Below are 26,213 nucleotides of genomic sequence, written 5' to 3' on the forward strand. Positions count from 1 at the left end.
GCAGCACAATCATACGCATTATGACTATCACATGTTTCATATACAATGAGCGACTGAAACCAGCTGTCGAAGCGAAGTATGAACAAAAATAGATGTGGTGGACTAAAGTCGACTTCCGCAGAGAAAGGCAAAAATTCTCAGATCAACTAAAGTCTACTTTCGCAGCGAAAGAGTTAAAATAGGCTACGTTCTACTACAAGTCGATGAGTTAGTGTGGAAGAAACAAGCTCATTCATCTCACTAATTCAGAAACATCTGAGTTCCTAACATATTTATTTCATACCAATTATAACATAGCTCTATTAAATTTGTAGTACGATTTTCCTTTCCGTAGTAAAACTGAATTATGTAATTAATATCTAATACAGCCTATAATTTAGTTTTGCTATAGTTACGTACAATTTGAATTAAGGGTTGCTTAAATCTTGAACTACACGCTTGAATGGAAAAGTATCGTTAGAGTACGCGGCGAAAAAAATGGTTGAATATCACTGATCTAGAGGGTAAACAAAATAAGCGACAAAAGTATATAGTAATAAATGTCTTACAACAAACTGCTATTTTTAAATAGTTGTATATTCAAAATAATACTTGTTATTCACTACTCTGTGATGTTTTTGAACTAATATTTTTGGATATTAATGCTTCATTTTGAAGTCCATTCTTTTAACTGAGAATTTTTGGTATATATAAGTCTATGATGCTCAGCTAACTTTTATCCAGAGTCCCCACTTCTGAAATTAGCGTGGTACGAATGAATTTAGAAAAAAGTATGACCCTTTCGTAGGTTTAATAAATGCGTAAGAGAATCGAGCAATTCTAGGTTTAAAACATAAGACTGCCATTTTCAATTGATTAATGTATAACGTCGGAGTAAACTTTTAGACTTAAGAGCAGTGACATATAGGAACAGGAAGAACAAAGGTGAGCAGGCAGAGAGGTTTTGGTAGAGTGCGAATAGCCATAGACCCACAAGTGGTTTATCTACAAAACCATCGACTCCACGATCTATGTTTTTGGTCTCATGTTACTACGAATTCATCTGCTTATTGTCTGTTCATATGGTTTACGGAGAATGAGAGCAACAAGCAGTAACCACATAAAGCATAGGGTTGGAAACAGTTGAGCTGAGAATGAAGTATATTATATTTTATCTATCTATCTATCTATCTATCTATCTATATATATATATATATAAACAACAAAGGATTAAAGACTTAAAAGAAAAGGGAAATGAAAGGATGGATAATATAGGAGCAGAGGCTTACGAAAATAGACTAAAGGAAAAGAGGAAATAATATAGGATTAGAGGTAACTCTACCCATCACGACTCTGGAACTCACTAAAGGAATAATTAGCACTTCTGACCAGAATACATACACACTTATTTATTAAAACTGAATTACAGTGTAAAACTCTTTCGACAACTTTAAGTTATCTTCATCAGACACTAACAAATAAAACGTTTGCGTTACTTGCTCTCTCTTAAATATTTGTAATGGAAAACATAGATTTTGACCTAAGATTCGACAAGGAGAAGTAATGATATAAGTAATGTATCAAATTTGAGTTTAAAGAAAATTGTTTTTTCAACAAAATTATCATAAGTATACAATAATATTCTCATTCAATTTCCACACCTAACTGTAACAAAAATGTAGAAAAACAGCCAGATTTTAACGGGAATTAGTAAGGACCTGGGGTCATTTTCTCGAACTTAATTTTTGGAAGGCAGTCTACGCTTCTGTGACCAGAAGCATATCACTAAAGTGTACGATTTCTTTTGAAAGAAGTAAATCAAAGAGCTCATGTGAGACCTAATCCTGTTGATAAACACAGTAGCGAAAACCGTCGGAACAATTCAGGAAAAGCTTCTCGTGGCGAGCACACAATTTCATTTTTACTGATTTTAAATACTTATTTTTTTTTTTTTCAGTTTTAATAAAAATGCGTCAATTTACTTCTAATTATCAGACGACTTACCTGAAACCTAGATACTTGCATACATCAGTTGCTATTTTAGGTCCTCTGCTTTCATGCAGTCCACACAAAGGTCTCCAGTCGCCATCACTGTTAAAAGTGACAATACCTTTCGTACGGATTTCTGGATTTCCTTCGGCATCCAGCTTCAGCACTTTGCCATCAGTTAGAGCATCTAAGAAACATAGTATTCCACAAGTTATTGTAAATCTCACAGAACAGAATTATTAGTTTTAAAGATATATTTTACAGAAAGTTTATTTTCCGCACACGTCAGTATTTCCAGCCTAATACGTACATCAATATCTAAGAGCCTATCCGGTTGCAATGATATGAACAGACTTTGGTTGAAATTAAGCTGAAATGTCGAAGAGACTATGTAGATTCTATATTCCAAAAGCAAATTGTCCTAAAATGGATGAAACAGTCAAAAAGAGCACGAAACATGAACGTTAAAGTCAATGGAAAATTAATGAAAAGAATGAAGTCGTCCAGATATCCGAAAAACTATAATAAGGAGATGGCTAATTGAAAGCTTATTGCAAAGGCATAATGAAAGCTTAAAAACGATAGATAGCACGTAAGATAAACATGGATACAACATTGTGAAATGTCAAGCTGTTTGAATAAAATCAATAATAATAAAGTATATGTTTCTTCTGCGAATTACCTGGGGCTCCCGACGAGGAGGTTAAGTGGTTGAAATATATTACATCTGGATTTCGAATCTGCAGACTCAATTTAGCACGGAACGTGATTTTTGACCTGATCACGTGCCACGGTTTGGTCCTTATGGCAAACTGGATAGGCTCTTTGACTAAAATTTATTACTCTCCTTAGTTGTTCAACCACTCAGACTAATACACGGAGAAAATTTAATGCCACAAGGTTACTCCTTTACGAGTAACAAACTACGCATGTTACGTGATAAGGCATTAAATGCTTTTTAAGTAATATGAAATCATCTAAAATTTTGACAATAAACTTTCTTATTATAGCAATTGATAATCAATACCCTTTATTTACTGAAAGAAATAAAATTGTCATTAACTTAATCATCTGAAAGTTAGGTTTTAGTTTCACGATTTTTAATGTTAGCTTTTGTTTAAATAATTTTCAAACATTTTCAGTAAAATATATATCTATACACTTTCATACAGGGTGTTTCAAAACAACACTGACAACGTTTGAGAGGTGATTCCTGACACCAAGATAATACAAAAAGTATAGAACAAACTGGGTGCACAAATGCTTCCTTTCGGAGTTATACGCTGCCGAAAATATAAAAACTTAACTTTGAAGATCCATACTTCAATACTATGGGACTTACCGTAGTCGGGTCAAGCCTTCACTTAGAAACTAATATATGCACTGTCCAAAAATACATGTTCAGAATTCTAAGGTACTCACACAACAATTTTTATAGAGGTAGTCGGTAAGTACTTTAAATTATATGCCCGTAGCCAAACTCCCTCTATAAAAATTATTGCGTGAGTATCGCAGGATTCCGAAACATTTATTATTATTATTATTATTATTATTATTATTATTATTATTATTATTATTATTATTATTATTATTATTATTATTATTATTATTATTATTATTTGGATAGAACACATATAAGTTCCTACGTGAAGTCTTGACCCGACTACGGTAGGTTCCATAATTTTGGCGCTATGGACCTTTAAAGTTCATTTCAGTTTTTCATGTTTTTGGTAGCCTATAACTCCGGAAGGAAGCATCTGTGTACCCAGTTTGTTCTATTCTTTTTGTCTTATCTTTGTCAGGAATCACCTTCCAAACGTTGTCGGTGTTGTTTTGAAACACACTGTATATTTAAATATTATTTCCTGCACGATAATGTATGCTTTGTAGTATAGATGAAATGTTTATAAAGGAATTACTAAGAAATTAATAAAAGTTAACTTAATAGATTATCACAATTTTACAAACAAGTGTTTATTTATTTATCCCAGAACATTTTCAATGTGCGTGTATGTTCTTATGTTACTGAAATCGCAGAAACAATTACTTACAACAGTTGCTTTCGTCTTCTCTCAGCAAACAATCAACTTCGTGGTTACACTTCTTCCATCCTGGAATACATTGTTTACTTAGGCGACAGTAGAATTCGTTCGACGCACATATCCCTGAAAATACAACAGTATCTCTTAAAACAAAATCATCATTGATCATAAAGTGAAGGATATTTTAGACATACTCGTTAGAAATGAGAGGATTTGCAATCGATCGTGTCGGCCATCTAATTGGATTTTTCTATCATTTCCAGTTATATCAAACAAACGAAGTATTGCTACTTCGACAATGGCTAGGTAAAGATTTAATGAGTGTTTCGTATCCAAGTGAGATTGTGAAATACCTTTTCAAGTATTTGATGACTACAGAAAATGTAGCTCAGGTACGTACTGTATGTGCTTCATTATAAGAGAAAGTGACAATTTACAATGAGGTTTTATAAAATGCATTCAAACAGATGTAATTTGATTAAAATGTTGAATTGTAAGATCCCACGCTAATATGATATATATATATTGGGTGGACAATTTATGTTGAAAATCTCTTGTAACTATTCAACTAATGTATGTCAAATTTTGTACAGCCCGTAGCAAAAAACCTGCAACATGAGCATGTAAGTTTATTGTGAAACTACGCCTAACAGCCCAGGAAATCAGCATAACGTCTAAGTGGCACAAATCACGCCAGAAGAAACCTCCGGGTCCTCCCCTTCACACTTATTTATGAGCAAAAGACTTCGTCGTTTCACAATAAACTTACATGCTCATGTTGCAGGTTTTGTGCTGCGGCCTGTATCGTCATCCGCAAAAAAAAGTTCGCATATACTGTAACTTCCACATTTTCATTAATAGCTCAGTTTTCTTAATATATTATCGCTTCTTTGTGCTTTCCTTAACAAAGCAGTGTAGTAATGAATAATTATTTATGATTTTTGTGAAAAAATAAAGCAAAATAAGAAAATTATAAGCAAAAAACTGTGATTGTTATGAAACTTTAGTCTGTCAGATATTACGCGAAGAATATCCCGAGGGAAATTCACTCCATACAGTGCACAGGTATTAGGAGCACTCACAAATACGTAAAATTGAAGGAACAGAAAATGATGTATTTTTGAGATGAACATACAATTCACACTTGACGTGAAGTTCCAATATGGGAAATCAATCAATATCTTCAGTTGAAATTACTGAAAAAAAACAGAAAATGGCTACTTAAAACTCCAAGTGTAAACCTGCGCTTGGAGCGAGTCTATTTCTAATATCAGAACGCGTTATTTCATAACATGTCTGCGTGGCCAAGCGGGTTTAGCAATGCTGTTGAAATTCTAGAACCGAAGGTTGGCAGTTCGAGCCTGAGTGCGGAACGCTTTTTTTTTTTCAATATAGTGAAATATTTTTTAAAATATAAATGTCTAGTTTGAAGTGCTTAAAAACACAAGACCAGATGAACAATCACTTTTCAAAGCTCAGTCACATTTATTCACTATGTTCATCAATTAGGCTATATACGAAGACACTAAAATGTGGAACGTTAACGATCCTTATTAACGTTAATACCACATCCGTTATAATGAGAACAGATTTGTGATCTGAATACCAACCTTAAACCATACGTCCAAAATGAAAATTATTCATGTTCTTGATACCTATTGCAACACTCAGTTGTAATATAGAGAGTGAGAGTGCGAAAGAGAGAGATAAAATACTGTATACAGGGTGCGGAAAAATTCCCGGAACGGTCCAATATCTCGCGAAGTATAAATATCACCAAAACAAAAATAACACATGTTAAATAGTTTTAAAGAAGCTATCCAATGACAGAAAACGCAATCACCTATCCCTACCTCCTTGGGGACTACGGGGGATAACTTTAAAATTTTAAATGGGAACCCCTATTTCTTATTTCATATGTGGATTCTCCAGAAAAAGTGATAGTGATTTGATCAAAAATTGAAAACAGTGTGTGCGAAGATGAAGTTACATGGAATACAATATCGATAATTGTTTTGCAAAGTAGCTTTATGAAGTAGTTCTTAGTAGTAGGGTTATTTACAACAAAAATAAGCCATTTTTGTCACCATTTGTATTTTCTTGCAAATTAATAAATATGGACAAATGCATTATTTTATGGAAGTGAAAACAGTGTGTGCGAAGATGAAGTTACATGGAACACAATATCGATAATTGTTTTGCAAAGTAGCTTTATGAAGTAGTTCTTAGTAGTAGGGTTATTTACAACAAAAATAAGCCATTTTTGTCACCATTTGTATTTTCTTGCAAATTAATAAATATGGACAAATGCATTATTTTATGGAAGTTAAAATGTATGAATTCGTTATGTGGGTAAAAAAATCACATAAAAATTTTACTCTGCGTGGGAATCGAACTCACGTCCTTTCGTGCCGCAGTCCCGTACGCTAACCGCATGGCCCAGAGCTCGACACTGAGAGGCCACATTTTCATAAAGATTTGCCGCCTCCATTTTTTATGTGTCGATTCAAGTGCTATCCGTGAAGGCACTGTTTTCAATTTTGGGTCAAATCACTGTTACTTATTCTCAAGAATCCAAATGTGCAACAAAATATGGGGATTTCCATTTAAAATTTTAAAGTTACCCCACGTGTGGGAATGGAGGGTTGCGTTTGGTATCATTGGATAGATTTTTCAAAACTGTTTAACACGTGTTATTTTTGTTTTGCTGATCTGTATATTTCGCGAGATATTGGACCGTTCCGGGACTCTCCCCGCACCCTGTATAAGCTTGTATTTTTAATTAAAACAGTTAGTGTAAATCATAATCTGGATTTTTATAAAGTAAATTAAACAATCATATATAAAATGTATACAGTTTAAAAATGAATTAAATTGCAATTCCAGAATCTGTAACATTATACATTTCTTATTTATTTACATCGAATGTTAACTTATTGTATAGTTTATAGCATGAGTATCAGCTGATATGTAACACAAAATTATCTATAAATTGAATTTAAATAGGAAATGATATAGTTGCTATAAGAACAAGTTTATGAAAATGAACTGTATAATAATGGTTGTATTTGAAACAGAGTTTGCGTAATGGAGTAAATATTTACACCGCCAGCTTTGCAATACTGTGCGGTTTAAATTGTCAATCTCATCAATTTTACTTATTTCGCTTGAATGTTTATGGAATTTAATATAGCATTATGAAACATTCAACAACTGATCTAGTAGTGAAACATATTTAATAAGATTACCGCACATTACGGTAGAGTCCGAGATCGCTCCCAGCTTTGCGAGCACTTGATAATATTTTGTTATTATATTAGATAAAATATTATGTGGAAGAGCTAAATTAAATTATAAAATGAAATGAAATATTTAACATCCCACTATTACGCCCTTTAGGCGGGAAGGTTCTAGATTGCTGGTCCTCACATAGAGGAGAATTTGGATTAGTAACCAGTTTGGTTCTTTCCTTTATCAAATCTCAATACACAATTCATATAGTAATGTCGAGCAAGCGATAGCGAGTGAAGGCAGGTTAACCAGGTTGATTGCTTTCTTCATCCCCACTCAATTGGTATACGGACCAGTGTTCTAGAATCCTGCTATTTTAGGCTAAGGGAGAAGATAATTAAAGTAAGAAAAATGATATAAGAATTGGTGGAATGAGAAAGTGGAAGGAAAAGGAAATGCTGTGAGAAAAGTCACGGACATAATGTTGTCCACCACAAGCTTACTTGGACGGAATAAAACCAGAGACCGCATGCGCCAAAGGTAAGCGCTCTACCAGTGAACCATCGCGCCCCATAAATTAAATAAGAAAGATAAGTAGTAGGCATTTTATAATTGAATATTGTATGTAAGAAACTTATTGTCCATAAAGATTCTTTCTCTTCAAGCTTTTGTAATTGATGTTGCAAATTGTCCGATGCTTTGCAATGCGGGTCAAAGGAATAAATGCATTTTTTCGGAATAGTATCGTCTGCCCCTTGCTGCTATTGGTGGTATAAAAGTAGTGTTGAGTTGATTTTTAGTTTCTTGTTCCTTTTGTTATGTGAATATAGACTAGACCAAAATTTTTTACTGGTGTCCATTTCAGGATCACTCGGTAGCATGTTTTTAGTGGAGGAATGTTACGTGAATATAGATTACACCAAGTCACAAATATTTTGACAAAGATATACATTTTCATTACACAAATAGTTTCTGCTTTTCCTTTTACTGCAAAAGTTTGTTTCTAATAGTGATTTTTATTCTTATTTTATCCGTGAATACACATTCAAGACTTTTTTTTAAAATAAGTTGTTTAATAAGGCACTGAAAAGTGTTGGATTTTGTAACACTCTAACACTTAAAAACATAATACTGAGTGATCCTGAAATGGACACCAATAATTAATTTTTGTCTAGTCTATATTCACGTAACACTTTCAACAGCGAGGCTATATGAAACGTGGGCTTACTAATTAACGTGGAATAAAAATAAAAAAGTCTAGTGGCTAGCGCGAGTGTTTTTGGTTCTTGTAGTCTCGGGTTCGATTCCCCGTAAGGGTCGATTCAGGTTAAATTTTCAGGGGAGTTTGTGGGAAAAACGTTAAAAAATATAATTGCAAAAGTCTGATGCCAGTGTTTTGTAAGCTATTGACAAAATAATAGAAAGACAGGAAAGAAATTCTCTTGAGAACTGAAAGTGAACAATGTTTTCGCATTTATGCGTAATTTGCTACTAGCGTGACACATTAAATTGAATATAATATAAGTATTAGACACAAAATTCGCTACTTCACGGTTGATAACATGGTAAATGCTAGGTATTGTTAAACATTAAACGTAACACCTCAATTTTATATCAATAAATAACTTAAATAAATAAATAACAAGACAGAACAATACTATTAACCTATATTTGCATAGTATATAAATTAAAAACACGTTATATGAATTGTGTATTATCATAACGAAATGAATTATCGTATTATCATAACGAAAAATGGCTGAACCGTTTGAAATGAATTTTATTAACATAGTTAACACCTACCTCGGACTGGGTTGTTGTCACGCCATTTTTATTGAAATGCGTATCCAAACAGAAGAGAGGGGGTTAAAATGTATGCCAAAAATAGAATCTCTCACGTTTGTGAGATGAAATATGATACATAAATTCCTTATTTAAAACGAGTGTGCACGTGTCCGACCGTGTTTAGAAATTTCGGTACTAAATGGAGAAGAGGGGCAATTTGTATCGGTTTTGCTCAATATTTAAGAATGATGACATCGAGATTGTCTGGTCTTCACAGCAAAACGGATGAAGCACTTGAAATTATCTTTTAAATATACGGTATTTAGCATTTGTCCAGTCGGATTCATTAACACATATGTCGTAAGAGGAACAGATGGATATAAACACCTTATTTTAAAATATGTGAGCCCATCTTCCGTTGTCCTTAAAAATCCACTTTTGAGGGGGAAATGGGGCAAGTTCCAAATAAGGCGGTCAATATGTAAAAGTGACGTCGTGTTTGTCTGTCCGATCATCACGGGAAATCAAATCAGCCGTTTGATATAAATATTTGAATACATTTAGTACTTGGAAGAAAATGGTTAGCTGACGTTCACTAGAAACTTGACAAAACTTCGATACAAATTAGAGGATAGTCAGCTATGCCTAAATCTAATATTGTAGGTGGAAGTGAAAACGACGAACGAAGTAACAGCGGATTAAAATTTAGCATTAGAAGTCATTGAAAAACAGAATGTGATGCGCGAAAACGAGAAAAAAACGTAACGTTGCCGACGACAACACACTGGATGGTGCTTATCGAAAGACCCATAAACGCAATTCATTAGCTCATTCTTCACGGTTTGGATTGCAAGAAATAAAACTATTTCTTCGTGCTAATACGCCTCTCAAAACGAAATGTTATATTTCTGCAAAATTTGTTTTTCTCACATGACTGGATAATTTTTTTAAAAATTCTATTGTGCTGAAGAAAACAAAACCATATGACAAGCTGTATTTGATCTGAAGACCCCATGATCTTTACTACATGTTGTTATTCATTACCTCAGCGAGACGTTGTTTGCAATGACACTGATACATTGAGTGGTTTGTTCGAGAAAGTTGCTTGTCTCGATTTTGTTTACTCTTTAGGTTTTTCGTAGAATACATGAAAAAGAAATACATTTTTCGCTTAGATATCCAGGAATCCTGTTTTAACTGATCAGAAAACAGCAATCTACTGGTGAAATGATATGGGGTAATGTGTAGCATTTTGTTTTCACGCCATCGATAGCAGCAAGGGGCACATGAATTACATAAAAAGAGAGTGTGTTGTTATGAACTACTAATATATTTTTCAAAAAAAAAATCTACGTGTTACTTCGTAGCTCAGGGGATAAGTGAGAGATTACAACACACAAGTTCGCACGATCGAGTCTTGTCCATTGCTATTATGTTTTTTTTTTCATTTTCATTGAAAGTGACGGTGAAAGTGACGTAGATACATTTTCATTGGCATTTAAAAAAAATAAAAAGAATGGAAGGGAATACGTAGCCCTGAAAAGGGCTGTTTATATATAAATGTCTAATAGGAGGTCCAATGACCTTCTACATCGATGACTGCCTGGAGCCTTCTGGACATGCTTGTTTGACTACAAGGGAGCACTTCACAACTGATTACTGAGTGATAAGATCTGTGGTATTCTGTTCAACTTTCCTTTAAACGTAATAGACAATATTTGTCTGACCTTGTCAGTGCCTGAGGCAGAAGACAAAATCAATGAAAATGTTTTCAACATAACATTTTCGATTTATGTTTATCTCCTATCCGTTTTTATTACGATTGCCTCCATTAGAAATATCAGCTCTCTTTTTTTTTGGCCCGTATAAGGAAATGCTATTGCGGTTTTCCAACGTTCAATATTTTTGGCAAAATTAACACTTTCAAATAAAGCTAAACAAGCATATGTTTCACAGACAAAACAATATGTAAAGTTCTACTTTCCAGTTAGGCAACATTCCTTCAAAAAATTGCAACTATAGTTTGCATCTCAAGTAATTGGCCTCCTAACTAACTAACTAATTCTATGGCCTATGGAGCCCGGAGGTTCAATGCCGCATTCACAAAAGCTCTCCACTGACTTCTATCCTTAGCTAACTGGATCCAGTTTCTACTTTGTATTCCTATTTCTGCTAGATCCATCTTAATATTGTCCTCCCATCTGCGCCTAGGTCTTCCTAATTATAAGCTCAAGTAATATGTAACATAATAATAATAATAATAATAATAATAATAATAATAATAATAATAATAATAATAATAATAATAATAATAATAATAATAATAATAATATCTTAGTATCAAACTTTAAGCGATTTTTATATGATGCATATATTCATGAAAATAGTCACTACTTGTTATGTACTCATTTGGTGTTCCCCTAGGGTTACTAGGAATTGAAATCAGGATCTCTGACTGTGCAGTCCAGTATGCTAACTGTATGACCACAGAGCACGGATCTGACAAAAAAATTTTCATAACGTTTTGCTGCCCCTCCTTTTCCCGTATCGATTAAAGTGCCATCCGTGAAGGAATTGTTTTCAATTCTGGGTGAAATCAGTCAGTTTTCTCTGGAGAATCGAAATGTCCAATAAGAAATGGGGGTCCTACTTTAAAATTTTAAAGTTACCCCTACCGCCAAAGGGAATGGGGATAGCGGATTTTGTTTGGTATAATTGAACTATACATATAAAGCAGAAACATATATTCTCATTTTGGGAGTGTGTTTTCAATTTGATATTAACTTAAAAATCTATTTGAACTTTGGTAGTGCTAGCATTTCCATAGCGTCATCTTCGTATACAAACAGATGGTGAATAAAAGTGACAGAGGTTTGAAAGCTGACAGTTTATCTGATTTTGTTTTTATAACTAATTCAAATGTTAAAAATGTAGCGTTGTATTTAGAAAAAATAAAATATCCTTATATTGAAAGAAAACCGGACTGGGAACCGAACCGTCAATCATTACTGTAATTTCAAGCGCCTCGCTAAACCCACTTAATTTCTTCTTAATTTACGTCGCGAAAGGCGGCCCCGAAGTTCACTTACCAAAGTCTACTTTCCCCTTATCAGTAATTTCTGTATATTTCCTACTCGGTTATACACGTTTTACAGTAACCTTGAATGATAGGAATACAAACACAGACACGTCGAGAACATTTAAAATTCCAAAAGTTCTCCCACCGGGAATCAAACCCAGTACCCTGTACACCACAGACACACATGCCAGCCACTAGACCACACAGCCAAGTTATAAAGCCAGCGCGTTTTAATAATTATACTGGAAATGCACGAGATATGCACTTGTAATACATTGAGTGATTTATTCGAGAGAGGCAAAGCACTTTACTTTGAATTCATTTCTTGGTTTCGTTTCTACTGTGTTTATCCTTTATATTTTTCGTACACTACTTGAAAAAGCAAATACATTTTTCGCTACGGTGTCCAGAAATACTATTTTAACTGATCATAAAACAGAAATCTTTCGGTGAAATAATATGGGGTAATGTGTGCTATTCTAGTTTCATACCGAGTTCCTTCGTAGCTAAGCGGTTAGCATACGCACCTTTGACGTAAGAGACCCGGTTCGATTCCCGGTGTGAGCTCATGTGGTTCGGATTTCACGCTAATCAGTAGGTAAACGTCTCATATAGCCTCGATGCTGAAAGGGATGTTAAAATCAACTCAACATTATTTTATACCATCAATTGAAGCAAAAGGTAGACGATACTATCCTGTTAAAAACATGCATTTATTTCTTTGGCACAAAGCATCGGACTATTTGCGACACTTCAAGAAAAAGATGCTTTATGAATATTAAGTCGCTTCAAGCGTTGAAATCGCTTTGTAAAAATCCAGATTATGAATTGCAATAACTTTTTACGTTGTAATTAAAATAACAGCATATATTGTTTTCTATCTCTCTCTTATACTTTCTCTCTCTCTCTTTCTTTCTCTATATATACACACCTGTATATTACAATAGGTATCAGAACATGAATAATTTTCATTTTGGACGTGTGATTTAAGGTTGGTATTCAAATCAGAAAGTTGTTCCCATTATAACAATGTTAACGTTCCTCATTTTAGCGTCTTCGTATATAAATGATGACAGGGTGAACAAATGTAACAGGCTTTGAAACGTGATAGTTCATCTGATTTTTTTTTTTTTTTTCAAGCACTTCAAAGCAGAACTTTATATTTCAAGAAATGTTTCCATATGTTGAAAAAAATCAAAACTGCCGGGAGACAGATTCGAACTGCCGCCCTCCGATGCTAGACTTTCAAGAACACTACTAAACGCGCTTGACCACCGAGACAATTCATGAAAAAATATGTTGTAATAATGCTCATATATCGCTCCAAGCGCACGTTCACACCTGAAGTTTTAAATAGTCATTTTCTCCCTATATCAGTAATTTCAACTGAAGATATTGACTGATTTTGCATATTGGAACTGTGCATGAAGTGTGAATTGCATATTAAACGCAGAAATACGTAGTTGACTCTTCAGTTCATGTTTCTGTTCAATAGCTTCACATGTTAGTGAGTGTTTCCTAATACCTGTGTCATTTTCCCTCTTTTTTCCCACGGGATATTCTTCGTGTAATTATTTGACACACTAAGGTTTCATAAGATTAAAGGTTTTTTGCTTATAATTTTCTTATTTTGCTTTATTTTTTCTCTAAAATAATAAATAATTATACATTATTACACTGCTTTGTTAAGGAAAGCACAAAGAAGCGATAATATAGTCAGAAGAGCGAGTTATTAATGAAAATGTGGAAGTTACAGTATATGCGAACTTTTTTTTGCGGATGACGATACAATGCAAGTATCGACAGGGGGAGATTCTTTGCTATACTCAGCAATGCCACAAGACTAACAGTGAAGCCAGCCCAATATAAAGTTGTATTTATTAAAATACCATTATTTCTCATTATTACATCCTAGCATCTATTACCAGCTTCACTGGGTTAAAATAATAATAATAATAATAATAATAATAATAATAATAATAATAATAATAATAATAATAATACATTAAATGCACAATTCCCTATCTCATGTGTTTGGTATCTGTGAAATATGCTAGTTACGTTTTCAGTGGCATGGATTTAAACGGCATCCGAAGTATCACTGTTCGTCTCAGTGACCCCGAAAACTATAGATTCAACACTAATATCAGTCATTTTCGATCATTTTTAAATGTCTCTCCCTCCTCTACATTGCACTGTTAAAGTGAAATTATAAAAACCATCCCCGACCCGAACCCTATTTATGTTGAAAATTTGATCGAGATCCATTGGGTGGTTCAAGAGCTCTTACGTTTTATATTATATATCCCTCCCCTCCCATTCCCTTAAGTTCTACCGTCAAAATGAATAGATAAAAACACTCCCAGGCCAGAACCCCGTCTACGTTAAAAGTTGGATCCAAAATCGGTCGGGTGGTTCAAGAGATTAAGAGTCACAAACATAGTTATTTTCAATTTTATAATATAGATTTCTAATATACATGTTAAACGAAAACTTTTAATACTACATTCGTAATTGTCTTACAAACTAACAGAGTAATAATCCAAATGAGACGAAGCAAGATACCTAGTTTGGGATCCAATACTGCGATCATGATTTGACATTTTTGAATACATTGGCCTCCGGACCCTGGCAGCTTTGTAAAAGAGAGCTCACATCTGATATATAGGGTCCCCGATTCGATCTCAGCTCGCGCCAATTGAGCTTTGTGGTGGGCAAATAGTGTACGTGGGTTCTCTCAGAGTTCTCATGTTTTCTCCCACTTTCCTCATTACATTATTTCGTTCACTATCATTATCATTCCACTACCTTGGAAAATAGTTACGAAATGTGAAATTACATTATATCTTGTAACTTCGTTTCAATTTTTTTATCTATTTTACGACCATTTTTATGTTTATATATATAAAACAAAAATGCTCGTGAAAAATAGAAATAAAAAAAATGAAACGAAGTTACAAGATTGAAAAATCTTACTTTTTCAAAAGGTTTTATTTCACACAACTGCTTAAATAAGCATCACATCCAATAATGTAGAGGATTTTCAATTTATTTACAGATCATAATTCAGTTTCCAGCAGTTTGGTATCTCAAACCGTTCCGGAGATATGATAAATATATTTAAGTTTCCAACACTGCTTAAAATCTTGTAATTCTGGTAATAACTTGTAATTACAACTACCACAAACTATTTCCGTCATGTTACAAAAATAAAGGAAAACAACGATAATTTAAAATAAATCATAAATACATCATTTTAAGGAGAATAAGCAATTTCTTCCTAAGAAATATAGTATATACAGGGTGAATAATTTATCTGAAGGGTTAGAACTTTTAAACTAATAGATAAAAACTACTGAAATTTCGTACCATGCAAATATCTACAGAAGGATATTGATATACCCTGCAATACTCAATACCACCAGATTAACAGTGTTGTCAACCCAACCCAAAGTTATAGTTTTCCACATAGTATTAAGTCAGCTTATTAAATATTTCAAATCTACATGTTAAACGAGAAATTACAATGCTACATATTTATTCAGTGTTACAAAAGGGCACTACAGTAGCACAAATATAGGAGAACTCTACAGCAAAAATAACACAACTAAGACGAAATAGGCAATGCAAATCCAGAGACCTTAGTGTCCAATACTGTGAAGCAACAAATTCTTGGAAACACAATTTTAAGTCAATCAAAATGAACTAGGTGAAAAAAGAAAAAAAAAAAAAACTTACTGCAATCTTTTTCGTCACTGCGGTCAGCACAGTCAACATGGCCATCGCAGACAGCTTTTGGGTCGGAGCTGAGTAAATAGTCTCGACATGTGCAATTGGACTCATCTGAAGCATCCTCACAGTCCACTACTCGATCACAGCGACGATGAGCAGGAATTTCTTGCACTAACCTTCAACGCATACGAGAGAAAATTATTAAAGATAAGCACGAAAGTAATATATACTATACCTAGTGTTAGAAACACGTCAGAAAAAACAAAAAACAAAAACGAAGTAGTTTGTTGTTAAAGTAATAAATTAAGAAACATTTTTACTAATAGCAGGAACTCTGCTAATTAAAATGAGTTTATGAATCTATATCTTGCAGAATGTGTTTAAAGAAAACATTAAAGTATAATGATAAAAAACTAGAACAAAACCAAACAGAACCAATCATAACCCTGCATGCTAACACTTAATCTTTGGTAATTGACCATAAAAATAAAATTTGAAACGGAAGATAAACTTTTAAATAAATAAGGTGGGTAGAAGCAGCAGGGGCAATTATTCATTCAATCATCATTGTCAAACATCTTGCGGAACGTACTCTGGAACTACAGGAGCAGTTCTCCTGGAAGAAGAAAGAAGTAAGTTTGTTCCAAATTCTATCTTTTCCACACGGTATTCGTTTGAGCTGTGAATACGGTAGAGAAATTGGTATCCCAGGAGGGGATATTTTATAATACTATATAAAACTTGTTAAATCTTTGTAAAATAGAAATCTGTTAGCTGTTAATAAATCTTTTTGTTCAAGTTGAACCGAACGGTCTAATTTTATAATTCAATAGGAAACCTTTTCTTAAAGATGCAAATTATTTAATGATACTAAACACTAGGTATATATAATACAAAAAGTGAAAAATGCACGGATGGATCAGAATCGACAATGTATGTGAGTTAAAGTAGCAAAGAGAGTACTGTGGCTCAGTCGTAATCGCTTACCTCAAGCGCAAGGGGTCCCTGGTTCGATTCAAGACCATGTGAGTTTGTAGTGGCCAATATCGTACCCTTGAGTTTCCTTTGAGTTCTCCCATTTGCTCCTACATTCTTCTTTAATCATGGGACGTAAACAAAAATTTACTTCAGAGAGCAAACTAGATAGCTTAATGGTTAAGACATTGGCACGGTGAGCTGGAGATCTGGGTTCGACTCTGTCTGGTGATTTTTCTCACTTTGTATATCATTGAATTCGTATATACAGAAAAATTAGTGTGAGAAAATGTTTTTTTTCCATTTATTATCTATAATGAATAGTACAAATTAATTTTAATTGAAATTTATAGCAGACAAGCGTTAATTGCCCGCTTTGTTAGGTTAAATTAACAATAAATAACAATGTGTTCCGTTAGTCACTTTTTTACTATTACTAAAGCGCTCTTGGGTATCGGCCATTTTCGATCATTTTTATATTTCTCTTCCTCCTCTTTCTCATGTTCCGTGATTGAATTTGGATTTAAATGGCATAGGAAATGTCACTGGTCATTACAGCGATCCCAAAAACTATGGATTTGGCATTAATATCGGCCATTTTCGATATTTTTAAAATATATTTCCCTCTTCCCCTATGTTGCGGGGAACGGTATCAGAAGTGTCATTGTTCATCTCAGCGACCTCGAAAACTATGGATTCAACACTTATATTGGTAATTTTCGATCATTTTTATATATATATCTTCCCCCGTCCCCTCTTTTAAGTTGCACCGTCAAAGTGAAATGATAAAACCCATCCCAGGCCCGAATTTCATCTCTGTTGAAAATTGGATCGAGATCGGTTGGGTGGTTCAAGAGTTAAGTCACAAACATAGACACTTTCAATTATAATATAGATTTAGAATGTATTTCAGTCACATACTTATTTGCACAATTAACAAGCTTTTATAACACATCCGACGCTTTCAACATTCAACTTACTTTCCTTCTGCAATTAGTAATTAATGAAGACATTCTTAATCGCTTACACAAAAGTACAAACATAGACTTCGCTTTAAATTATCTATAAAGACTAAAAACAATACAAATCAACATTTTATAGTACACAACATGAAAGGATTGTAATTATTCCTTCATAAACAAGAAAGACATTTTTGATTACAGTTTTATTCAGTGTCGCATTTAGGATCTCGACACCCCTAATGATTACGTGTTTCTCTACCCCTTCATCTCTAACTTAAAAATAAAACTTAACTAAATATTACTTAATTAGTGAATTAACAATTTATTACAGTTAAATACCACTCACTAGATGCTACGGCTACAATACGTAACAAAAAGTAACAAATGGGAAATATGCTCTGAATTATTTTTAGATTTCTTATACTATTACGTATTTATTTCTGCATAGATTCGAAGTGCACGGCGTTTCTATCGAATATAGAAATTTTCTATTTGCTCTTTTTTTTTTTTTTTTTTTTATTTTTTTCACATTAGAAAATCCAAAAGGTATTATTTAATTTTTAAATTTTGCGCTCTAGACACGGGCCAAGTTGGCCTAATGGGAAATGTGGCACTGGTTTTATTTTATTTTAATGAGTGTTAGATACGTATGAAGCTAACTTGACTTAATACTGGACTAAGGAAGAACTTGGTCAAGGCTACATACCTATTGGGTATAGAGTATTGGACTGTATGGTTCAGAGATTTGAACATTACGGATCGTAGACAAGAAATATCTAGACAGCTTTGAAATGTGGTGTTGGAGAAAGATGGAGAAGATAAAATGGACAGAAAGAATAACAAACTAAGACATTTTAAAACGGATAGGAGAAAAGAGGACACTTCTAGCCACCATCCTTCCTTCGAAGGCCAATTAGATTGGACACATTTTACGAAGTTGTCTTTTTCATACCACCATAGAAGGAAAGATGGAAGAAAAGCAAGGAACAGGAAGAACACAACCGATCGATGATTTGAAAAATAGAAGAAAATATTGGGAGTTAAAAGAGGAAACTGAAGATTGAGAAAAATGGAAGAAATATTTCCAGGCCTAAATCTAAAATTAATTAACTAACTAACTAAATAAATAAATAATAAACCTTCAATGGTCCTAGGACATGTCGAAAGGCAGAATACTTAATAATATGGGTAGAATGTTGGGACACAGTCTACACAAGAAATATTTTTTCGATATATTTATAATTTTTACTCTAGTATCTATCGGCACAAAGATAAAAAAAGATAGTTTGGAAGTTCAGAAACTTACCAAGTACAAACAAATTTTCCTCTTGTACTATTCGTATGGTGCATTGGATGCTTGGAATCGTTGGTGCTGGCGGCAGCTCTCCCTAAAGGACATTCTATTTCATTGGAATGATCTTCAGAAATTCCTTTGCTGTGTGTAGGTTGATTGGCTGTTCCCGAGGAGTGTAAATCACTGGAAGATTGCTTCAACGGTGCCTGCTTGTGGCTAGTGATGACTTTTGAACCCTTATCTACACGGTCTTCCGGCGAAGAAGTAGATTCGCTTGCCTCTGATGAGATATTTTTCGTTAGTTTGTCATGAAGTTCAATTGTTGGGAGTTTTTCCACAGGCTTTTGTTCATTTACTGATTGGTTTCCTTGTCGTGGATTATCAAGGACAAAGGTCTTATTTGATTTTTTATCTATAGTTATCTCATGTGAAGGTAATGGTTTATCTGGAAGGGTGGTTTCAGTTATGGATGTATTCTTCACAGGTGATGGTTTACCTTCATCATTCACAACAGTTTCAGGTATAGACGTGTTCTTTCCAGGTAATGGCTTACCTTTATCGTGCACAACAGTTCCAGGTATAGTTGTGTTCTTTACAGGTAATGGTTTATTTTCTACGTCGGTCTTGTTTTCTGGCAAAGCCTGAGCATCATTTAGAGGTCCAAACGTAGTGGTTTGCGTCCCGTGGGTGTGTGGACTATCATTAGGAATGTGTGTTGTGCTGGAGCCACCGCTTGTACTGTTGTGATAATCTATTTCACTGACGTCTACCACCAAAGGTACCAGTGCTACCATCTCGTAGTCTCTGCGTGTTTCTGTCTGGACATTTGTTTGAGAAGAAGAAGCATTTCCTTTAGGATCTGCGATGTTGCTATGATTAGTCACTTCACTTTCATCATGGCTTCTGAAGAATTGGTGCGCATTGTGAGCGTGGTGAAACAAATCTACATGCTTATGATGGTGTATTATTTTTTTCTCGACTATCACATCATCATCTTGTAACTGGCTTGGATGGAAGACTTCAAAAGAGTCTAAGAAGGAATGTGGATGGAAGCTTCGACCGTGGTGAGAACCTTTGTGTGTATTGTGAGAAGACGTTGAACACTCAATTTCGTCCTCTGCATGTAGACAATGTACCACACCATCACAGACATGTTTCTTGGCTACACATCGACCTCCGCTCATCACACATTCTACTCCTGGACATTTAAGTTGAGGCTGCATCCTGGCGTTCAGCTTCGAATCATCTGCGAAGAGAAAAAACAATAGATTTACTACTTCAAATTGAAATGCATTCTATAAATGATTTGTCAAAAATTCTTTCGTGAAGATTTTGAAAATACGATAAATTAAGTGAAATGAAATTAAGTTTTACGTACCACGGTTATGCCGACTTGGCTAGAAGAGGAGATGAAGAGGTTTTATATAAAATTTAGGGTTACCACATTTCAAAATTGAAAATCCGGGACGCTACTAAATTACGAGAACCTTTGAACTGCTTAAAATGAAAAGAAATGTTATATACTAATTTACTTTTTTTCCATTAGATAGAGTCGTTTTATTACATAATTACATTTTTAGTTATTTTAGTAGACCTTCTCCTCATTAGTTAAGCAAACGTAAGCAGATGATTTACCCCCTCCCCCCAGTTTTTTTTTTTTTTTTTAATTTCTCAGAATCTGTTATGTTTCGTGGCTTTCAGAGTGTTTTAGCTCATTCAAAGTATGATGTTTCCTTTCACACATTTTATCTGTTCGTGTTGTTGTATCCTTGTTTTCTAGAATGGTTAATTCATTGGCAATATGTTCTGGTAGCGTTTGTTATCTTCACAGAACTTGTTTCGTTGAATTTTTACTTTATTTATATTATTTTTTAACAAACTAACAACTCAATAACTCTTCTTGAATGGTCAGCGGAAAATTACCAAAAATATCGGTCAGGGATTATGCCGATTGAAAGAGAGTACTGAAGGTAACTAAGACTGAGCAGTGAAACTTTTTGTCCCTGGCTCGATGAAATGAATGCTTTGTTTAATGTCAAAGTAGTTAAATACAAACTTAATTAAATCCATGTTTTATGTATTCAAGTTTTTTTTTTCCAACTTTACAATTGCCATACTTAGAAGAGAATAACTATAGACCTAATCCTGTGAAAGAGCGAACTATAATATTCCCTTCATTTCTTCTTCGCTGAAATCCGGGACATTTAAACATCCAGAGAAATATTTTCGGGACGCCGCACAGTGGTCGGAAACTGGGAAAAAGCGGTCAAAAGTTGACTTTGTCAACTTCACCGCCTATGAAATCAGTATTGATATTTGATTATAAGTATCTCTCCTGCTTCCAAACCTGGAGTTTGAGGACATAGGAATATTTTCGCTGTCCATAAAATGCATGTAAACCTGAACAAATAAAATGCCGAAAAATCAGTAAAAAATGAACCAAACAATACGATATGTTTTAACCATTTATATCGTTTTTGAGGTCGATGAAAGCGGTTGAATAGTACATTGGACTCAAATACTGTGTGTTTAGTGAAGAGTTTTATTTGTTATCCATTGTCATGACATTTATATGATAGCTTTGTTAGTGTTACCGAAAAGTTGCATATGCGCTGATGTTAGTAGCTCTGCAGTCTAAGCTTATCCTTGCTGATCTGCAAAATAAGATGTATTGAGTTGACCAGGAGTAGTACATAGGTTAAGCATTGGACATAGCTGCAGCCAAGTGCAGCTGAAGGACTCAGCCCCATCTAACTGGAAATGCGTGATGAGTAATGTTGTGGTAGCAATCGAGGTCCGCTATCTGAGCTCTACGAAGGAAAAAAGGCATATTATCTTTGCGTAATTTGGATTGTTCTTCGTCCCTGAATCAAAGTTGTAGTGAAAGCCTCATACATTTTGCAGTGATAAATTATCAGTCATGAGGAGCTGCTGTATATTACTTTTACACCATTTTGGGTAGCAGAGCGTGGTTAATGCAGTGAAAGATAGCAGTGGATGAAGTTTAATATATTTAACGTAATATATGCTATAAAGAAAATTATTACAAGAATCCTCTATGGAACACAAGAAGCATCAAGGGCAACACAAACTTTGGCTCTCTCGTAACTCCGCCATTTGTCCTCTCTGAACTACTCTCGAACATATGACGATCGCATGCTGACCATCAAAATACTGTACTGAATCTTTTAAATCTTACCGAAACAACTTGATCCTAAACTAAATTACATACCAGTAAGCATTAGTATTTCTTCGAAGATGGTGCGAGTGCAAAACTGCAAACTTTAATTTTGTATCCTAAGGCCAAAAACATATTTGTTTTACACCGTCTTTTTATTAGCTGCATATACAATTAGAGGGAGAGCACATTGAACCTGTAACTGCTTCTTGGATGCATATTAACGCTGTTATAACTCCGTACTAGCTAGCGATGTCCTATTCACATAAGGCGTCAACATGTTATGTTTTCAATTTATAAACTGTATGTAGGATTTCAAGATGGCGGCTTTGATTGTTCTATGTCCTCCCCAATTTCTCCTCACCTTTATTAATCCCGTGTATTGTTCCTTTGGTTATATTTTGCAGTATTTGACATTTATGCGAGAGGTTTCCCACTTTTGGACCACCCTGTATATATATGTAACTGCACTTATTGCAGTACGGGTTCTTCGAATCACTTTCGCAGTAGTTGCAATCGATTTAGAAAGGACAATTACGTATAGAACGATAGAGACACATCCGTTAACTTCCGTTGCTTCTGAATAAATTATTTTTGTCCGTTTTTTCCAAGTTTCCGACTACTGTGCGCCGGGGCGCAATCTCGATTCCGTGACCAATGGCAATCCTAACAAAATTACATTGTGTACTGCAAATTTATACTAGAATTAAAAGACAACCTGTGTTTTCTTCAATCCAGTGGATGAAAAGGCTAACTTTAGTGTAGACTCCAGGTTCATCTACTCGTCCACAACCTTCGCCATGGCTAACAATACCACCAACATACCAACGATCGGAATCAACTGCACTCCTGAAAGATAGATAGATTTCATTATGGAAATGAAACTCAGTGCAGTACATAATACATACTTTTCTATTGAAATGAATTTAAACACGAAATATTTTTTTAAAAAATGATTTTTTCTACATTCATAGTTGACAGCATGGTGGAAAGACTACAAGGTGGTTGCATGCGCATGTCGCCTGGAGCGCTGTCGTGGCTGTGACGTCATCTAGTTTGTAAGAGACAACGGGAAACGGCGCGGCTTTAAGTGACAAGTGGAAATTCTTTGTTACTTTGTGTCTTTTAAATGATATCGAGAATGCCTAATTGTGCAATGTACGGCTGTAGTAATTATTACAGAAAAACTAAGGGAACTAATATAAAATACTTTAGATTTCCTCAAAAAGAGGGGGAATGTCTCCAGAAATGGATTTTAGCTTGCAGGCGACAGGACAAAATAAACCTAAAATATGGTAATTTTACATAAAAGTAATAAATAAATGCAATGGCAAATGAAATTATAAAAAAGCGATTTATTTACGTACTTTCTTTTTAGTATTAATAGTATGTAATAATAGTATATAGGGCTACAGTAGCTTGTGTTGATTCTGCATACAAAAATCCAACAGTATGATTTAAAAAGACGAACTTTGAGGTAAGACCCGGATTCGAAATCATGAGGGAGGGGAACCGACAGAGGTGATCATTTCTATCATCATTTCCTTATACATAAGCTATTGAGACAAAATTTTCCCCACAGAGACAGGCATGGAACTCGAGAAGGGAGGCACGATGATCTAGGAGGCTTACCTCCCTCGAGTTACGCATATGGAGAGCATTGAACGCGTTACAGTAGTTTAGGTCCCATTTCATTCTGGAGGTCTGCTTCCCTGTAGCCTCGATGCTAAAACGGGACATTGGGCTTCAAATTAACTAACGAATGGAAGGTTCGTAATAACGATTAACGGTTACAAAGATCATATAACAATATATTTGATCAAGAGAATAAAGTATCCACCTACCATGTCAGGGCGACATTGTCGGGACATTTTTACACTCAAATTTTGAAATTTTTGTTCATTTTAATCATAACTTTGGATAATTACATATACATATTTAGGGCCCCCCTCCAGAATTATAAAATTAAGAATGACTGCAGTAAATTTAAAAATATGGTAGATTCTCAACCAATCAAGAAAGCACGGTGGCTCAGTGGCAGAAGGCTCACCTCTGGTGCAAGGGATACTGCCCGCTTCTCGGTCAAGTGAGTTTCTGGTGGACAACATCGTGAGTTTCTCGGGGTACTCCCGCATTCTCATTCCACCAAATTCCACATAATCATTCACTTGCATTTATCTTTTGTCTTCTTTAGTCCACGGGACAGAAAAGAGAAAACTTATCAAGGAAATTAAGAAAATTGTGTAATTTTATGGTTTATGTGTTTTCTAGTCTAGCTGTTACACCCCTACATCGTCTTCACTGACGTCTAGTACTTTGTTTCTTGCTTGAAATAGTAAAATTGCAATTTCTTTGTTTGAGGTGCTTTGTATATACATATTTATTTCTATATATTTTAGAACACAATAGTATATGTAACGTTTTATTTCGTACAAATGTTTAATAATACAGTTTGTTATGACATAAATTTTGACACTAATATTCAGAGAACTGTCAGTTTCACCAAACCTTTTGTTCAAATACAAATTCTATAAATAAGCGATCAGCGGTTTCAATAAGATGATTTTTATATAAATCAAAAATAAAAACGATGTTTAAAATATTAAATACGTGCGTCCCTGCTCAATAAAGTTTTTAACCTCCCCTGAGATTCTGACGAAACTTACGTGGGAGCAACGTCTTAAAAAGAAACTGTCCAAGCATAACGAAAATATACGTACGTGCATTTCTGTTTATGAAAACCATGAATTCTCCCTTGAGATATTCTCAAAATTTATATGGGGTCATCAGTAAAGAATTCTCTTTCAAGCAAAATAATAATAATAGTAAATCAAAACCGATCAATGTGTTACGAAAATATACTTGAACATACATAAATATATATATTATAAAATGCATTAACGACACACTGTGTTATAGACACAAATTAAACATAACTTTCTTACAAGGCTGTCTATATTCTTTATTATAAATTAACGATAAATGTTACAGTTTCGGAAGTATATCACTTCCTTCTTCAGACTACTACTCCAACTGAAATCATAGATCACTATAACTTTTAACAAGCGCTTGCTAAAAGTTATCTATGATTTCAGTTGGAGTAGTAGTCTGAAGAAGGAAGTGATATACTTCCGAAACTGTTACATTTCTCGTTAATTTATAATAAAGAATATAGACAGCCTTGTAAGAAAGTTATGTTTAATTTGTGTTTAAGATGGACACAAGGCCTTTTTATAAAAATATCTGTGTTATAGATTATTCAGGCCTATACATACTCGAGCAAGGATGTTATAAATAGAGGATCTGCCCATATGTATCTTCATCCTATTAAATCGGTGAAGACAGAAAGCAACCGAGCATCGGCACGTCTGATTGGCTACTCTCGTTTCTACCATCGTCTGATTAGCTACTTTCGTTTCCGCCATGATTGTTGGCTCAAAACATTGCGATCCTATTGGACGAAGTGGGCAGAGTAGGGGTGGCGAAACTGTGAGGCATGGCTTCAAGATTTTGTTGTAAGGATAGATCCTCTATTTTATAAGATCCTTGTACTCGAATGTATTACTTCAGATATTTAAAAAAGAAAAGAAAGAAAGAAAGAAAGAAAAGAAAAGAAAGAAAAAGCAGAAAATGTAGTGAGTAATATTGGCTTGTTCAAGCTTCAAAGTTGTTTAATATGAACTGATATTGCTGTTTCTTTTGCTATTGTAAATATCTTCCTTTGAATTCACTTAGCTTAAGCATTGATTACATTACGTTTATAGAATGATTCTTTGTACTAAAATATCTACTTTGTTTAAGATCACTATAAATAGAAGAGAAGTTTGCGTGTAAGATACCAGCGAGCAAGCGCTTGTTAAAAAGTTCATCTGACTCTCGCTGGCCACGTCTGCGACCGAGATGACGTCATGCGCCAGAGCGACAAGAATGTAGCACTGCATTGCATCCACCTTGTAGTCTTTCCACC

The 26,213-nt window shown here is 34.3% G+C and overlaps 1 protein-coding gene across 1 annotated transcript in view; it reads right to left on the reverse strand.

Moving 5' to 3' along the window:
• ndl (serine protease nudel) overlaps nt 1-26,213 on the reverse strand; it is a 123,796-nt gene that overhangs the window by 51,843 nt on the left and 45,740 nt on the right. The window contains exons 11-15 of the mRNA XM_081729538.1: nt 22,965-23,095; nt 19,081-20,314; nt 15,844-16,013; nt 4,020-4,133; nt 1,984-2,155 (exon numbers count right to left, since the gene is read on the reverse strand). Of these exons, the coding sequence (XP_081585664.1) occupies nt 1,984-2,155; nt 4,020-4,133; nt 15,844-16,013; nt 19,081-20,314; nt 22,965-23,095 (1,821 nt within the window). The remainder of the gene's footprint in view (nt 1-1,983; nt 2,156-4,019; nt 4,134-15,843; nt 16,014-19,080; nt 20,315-22,964; nt 23,096-26,213) is intronic.

Source organism: Thermobia domestica, chromosome 10, assembly GCF_964235325.1.
Source record: "Thermobia domestica chromosome 10, izTheDome1.hap1.1, whole genome shotgun sequence".
In the NCBI taxonomy this organism is placed as follows: domain Eukaryota; kingdom Metazoa; phylum Arthropoda; class Insecta; order Zygentoma; family Lepismatidae; genus Thermobia; species Thermobia domestica.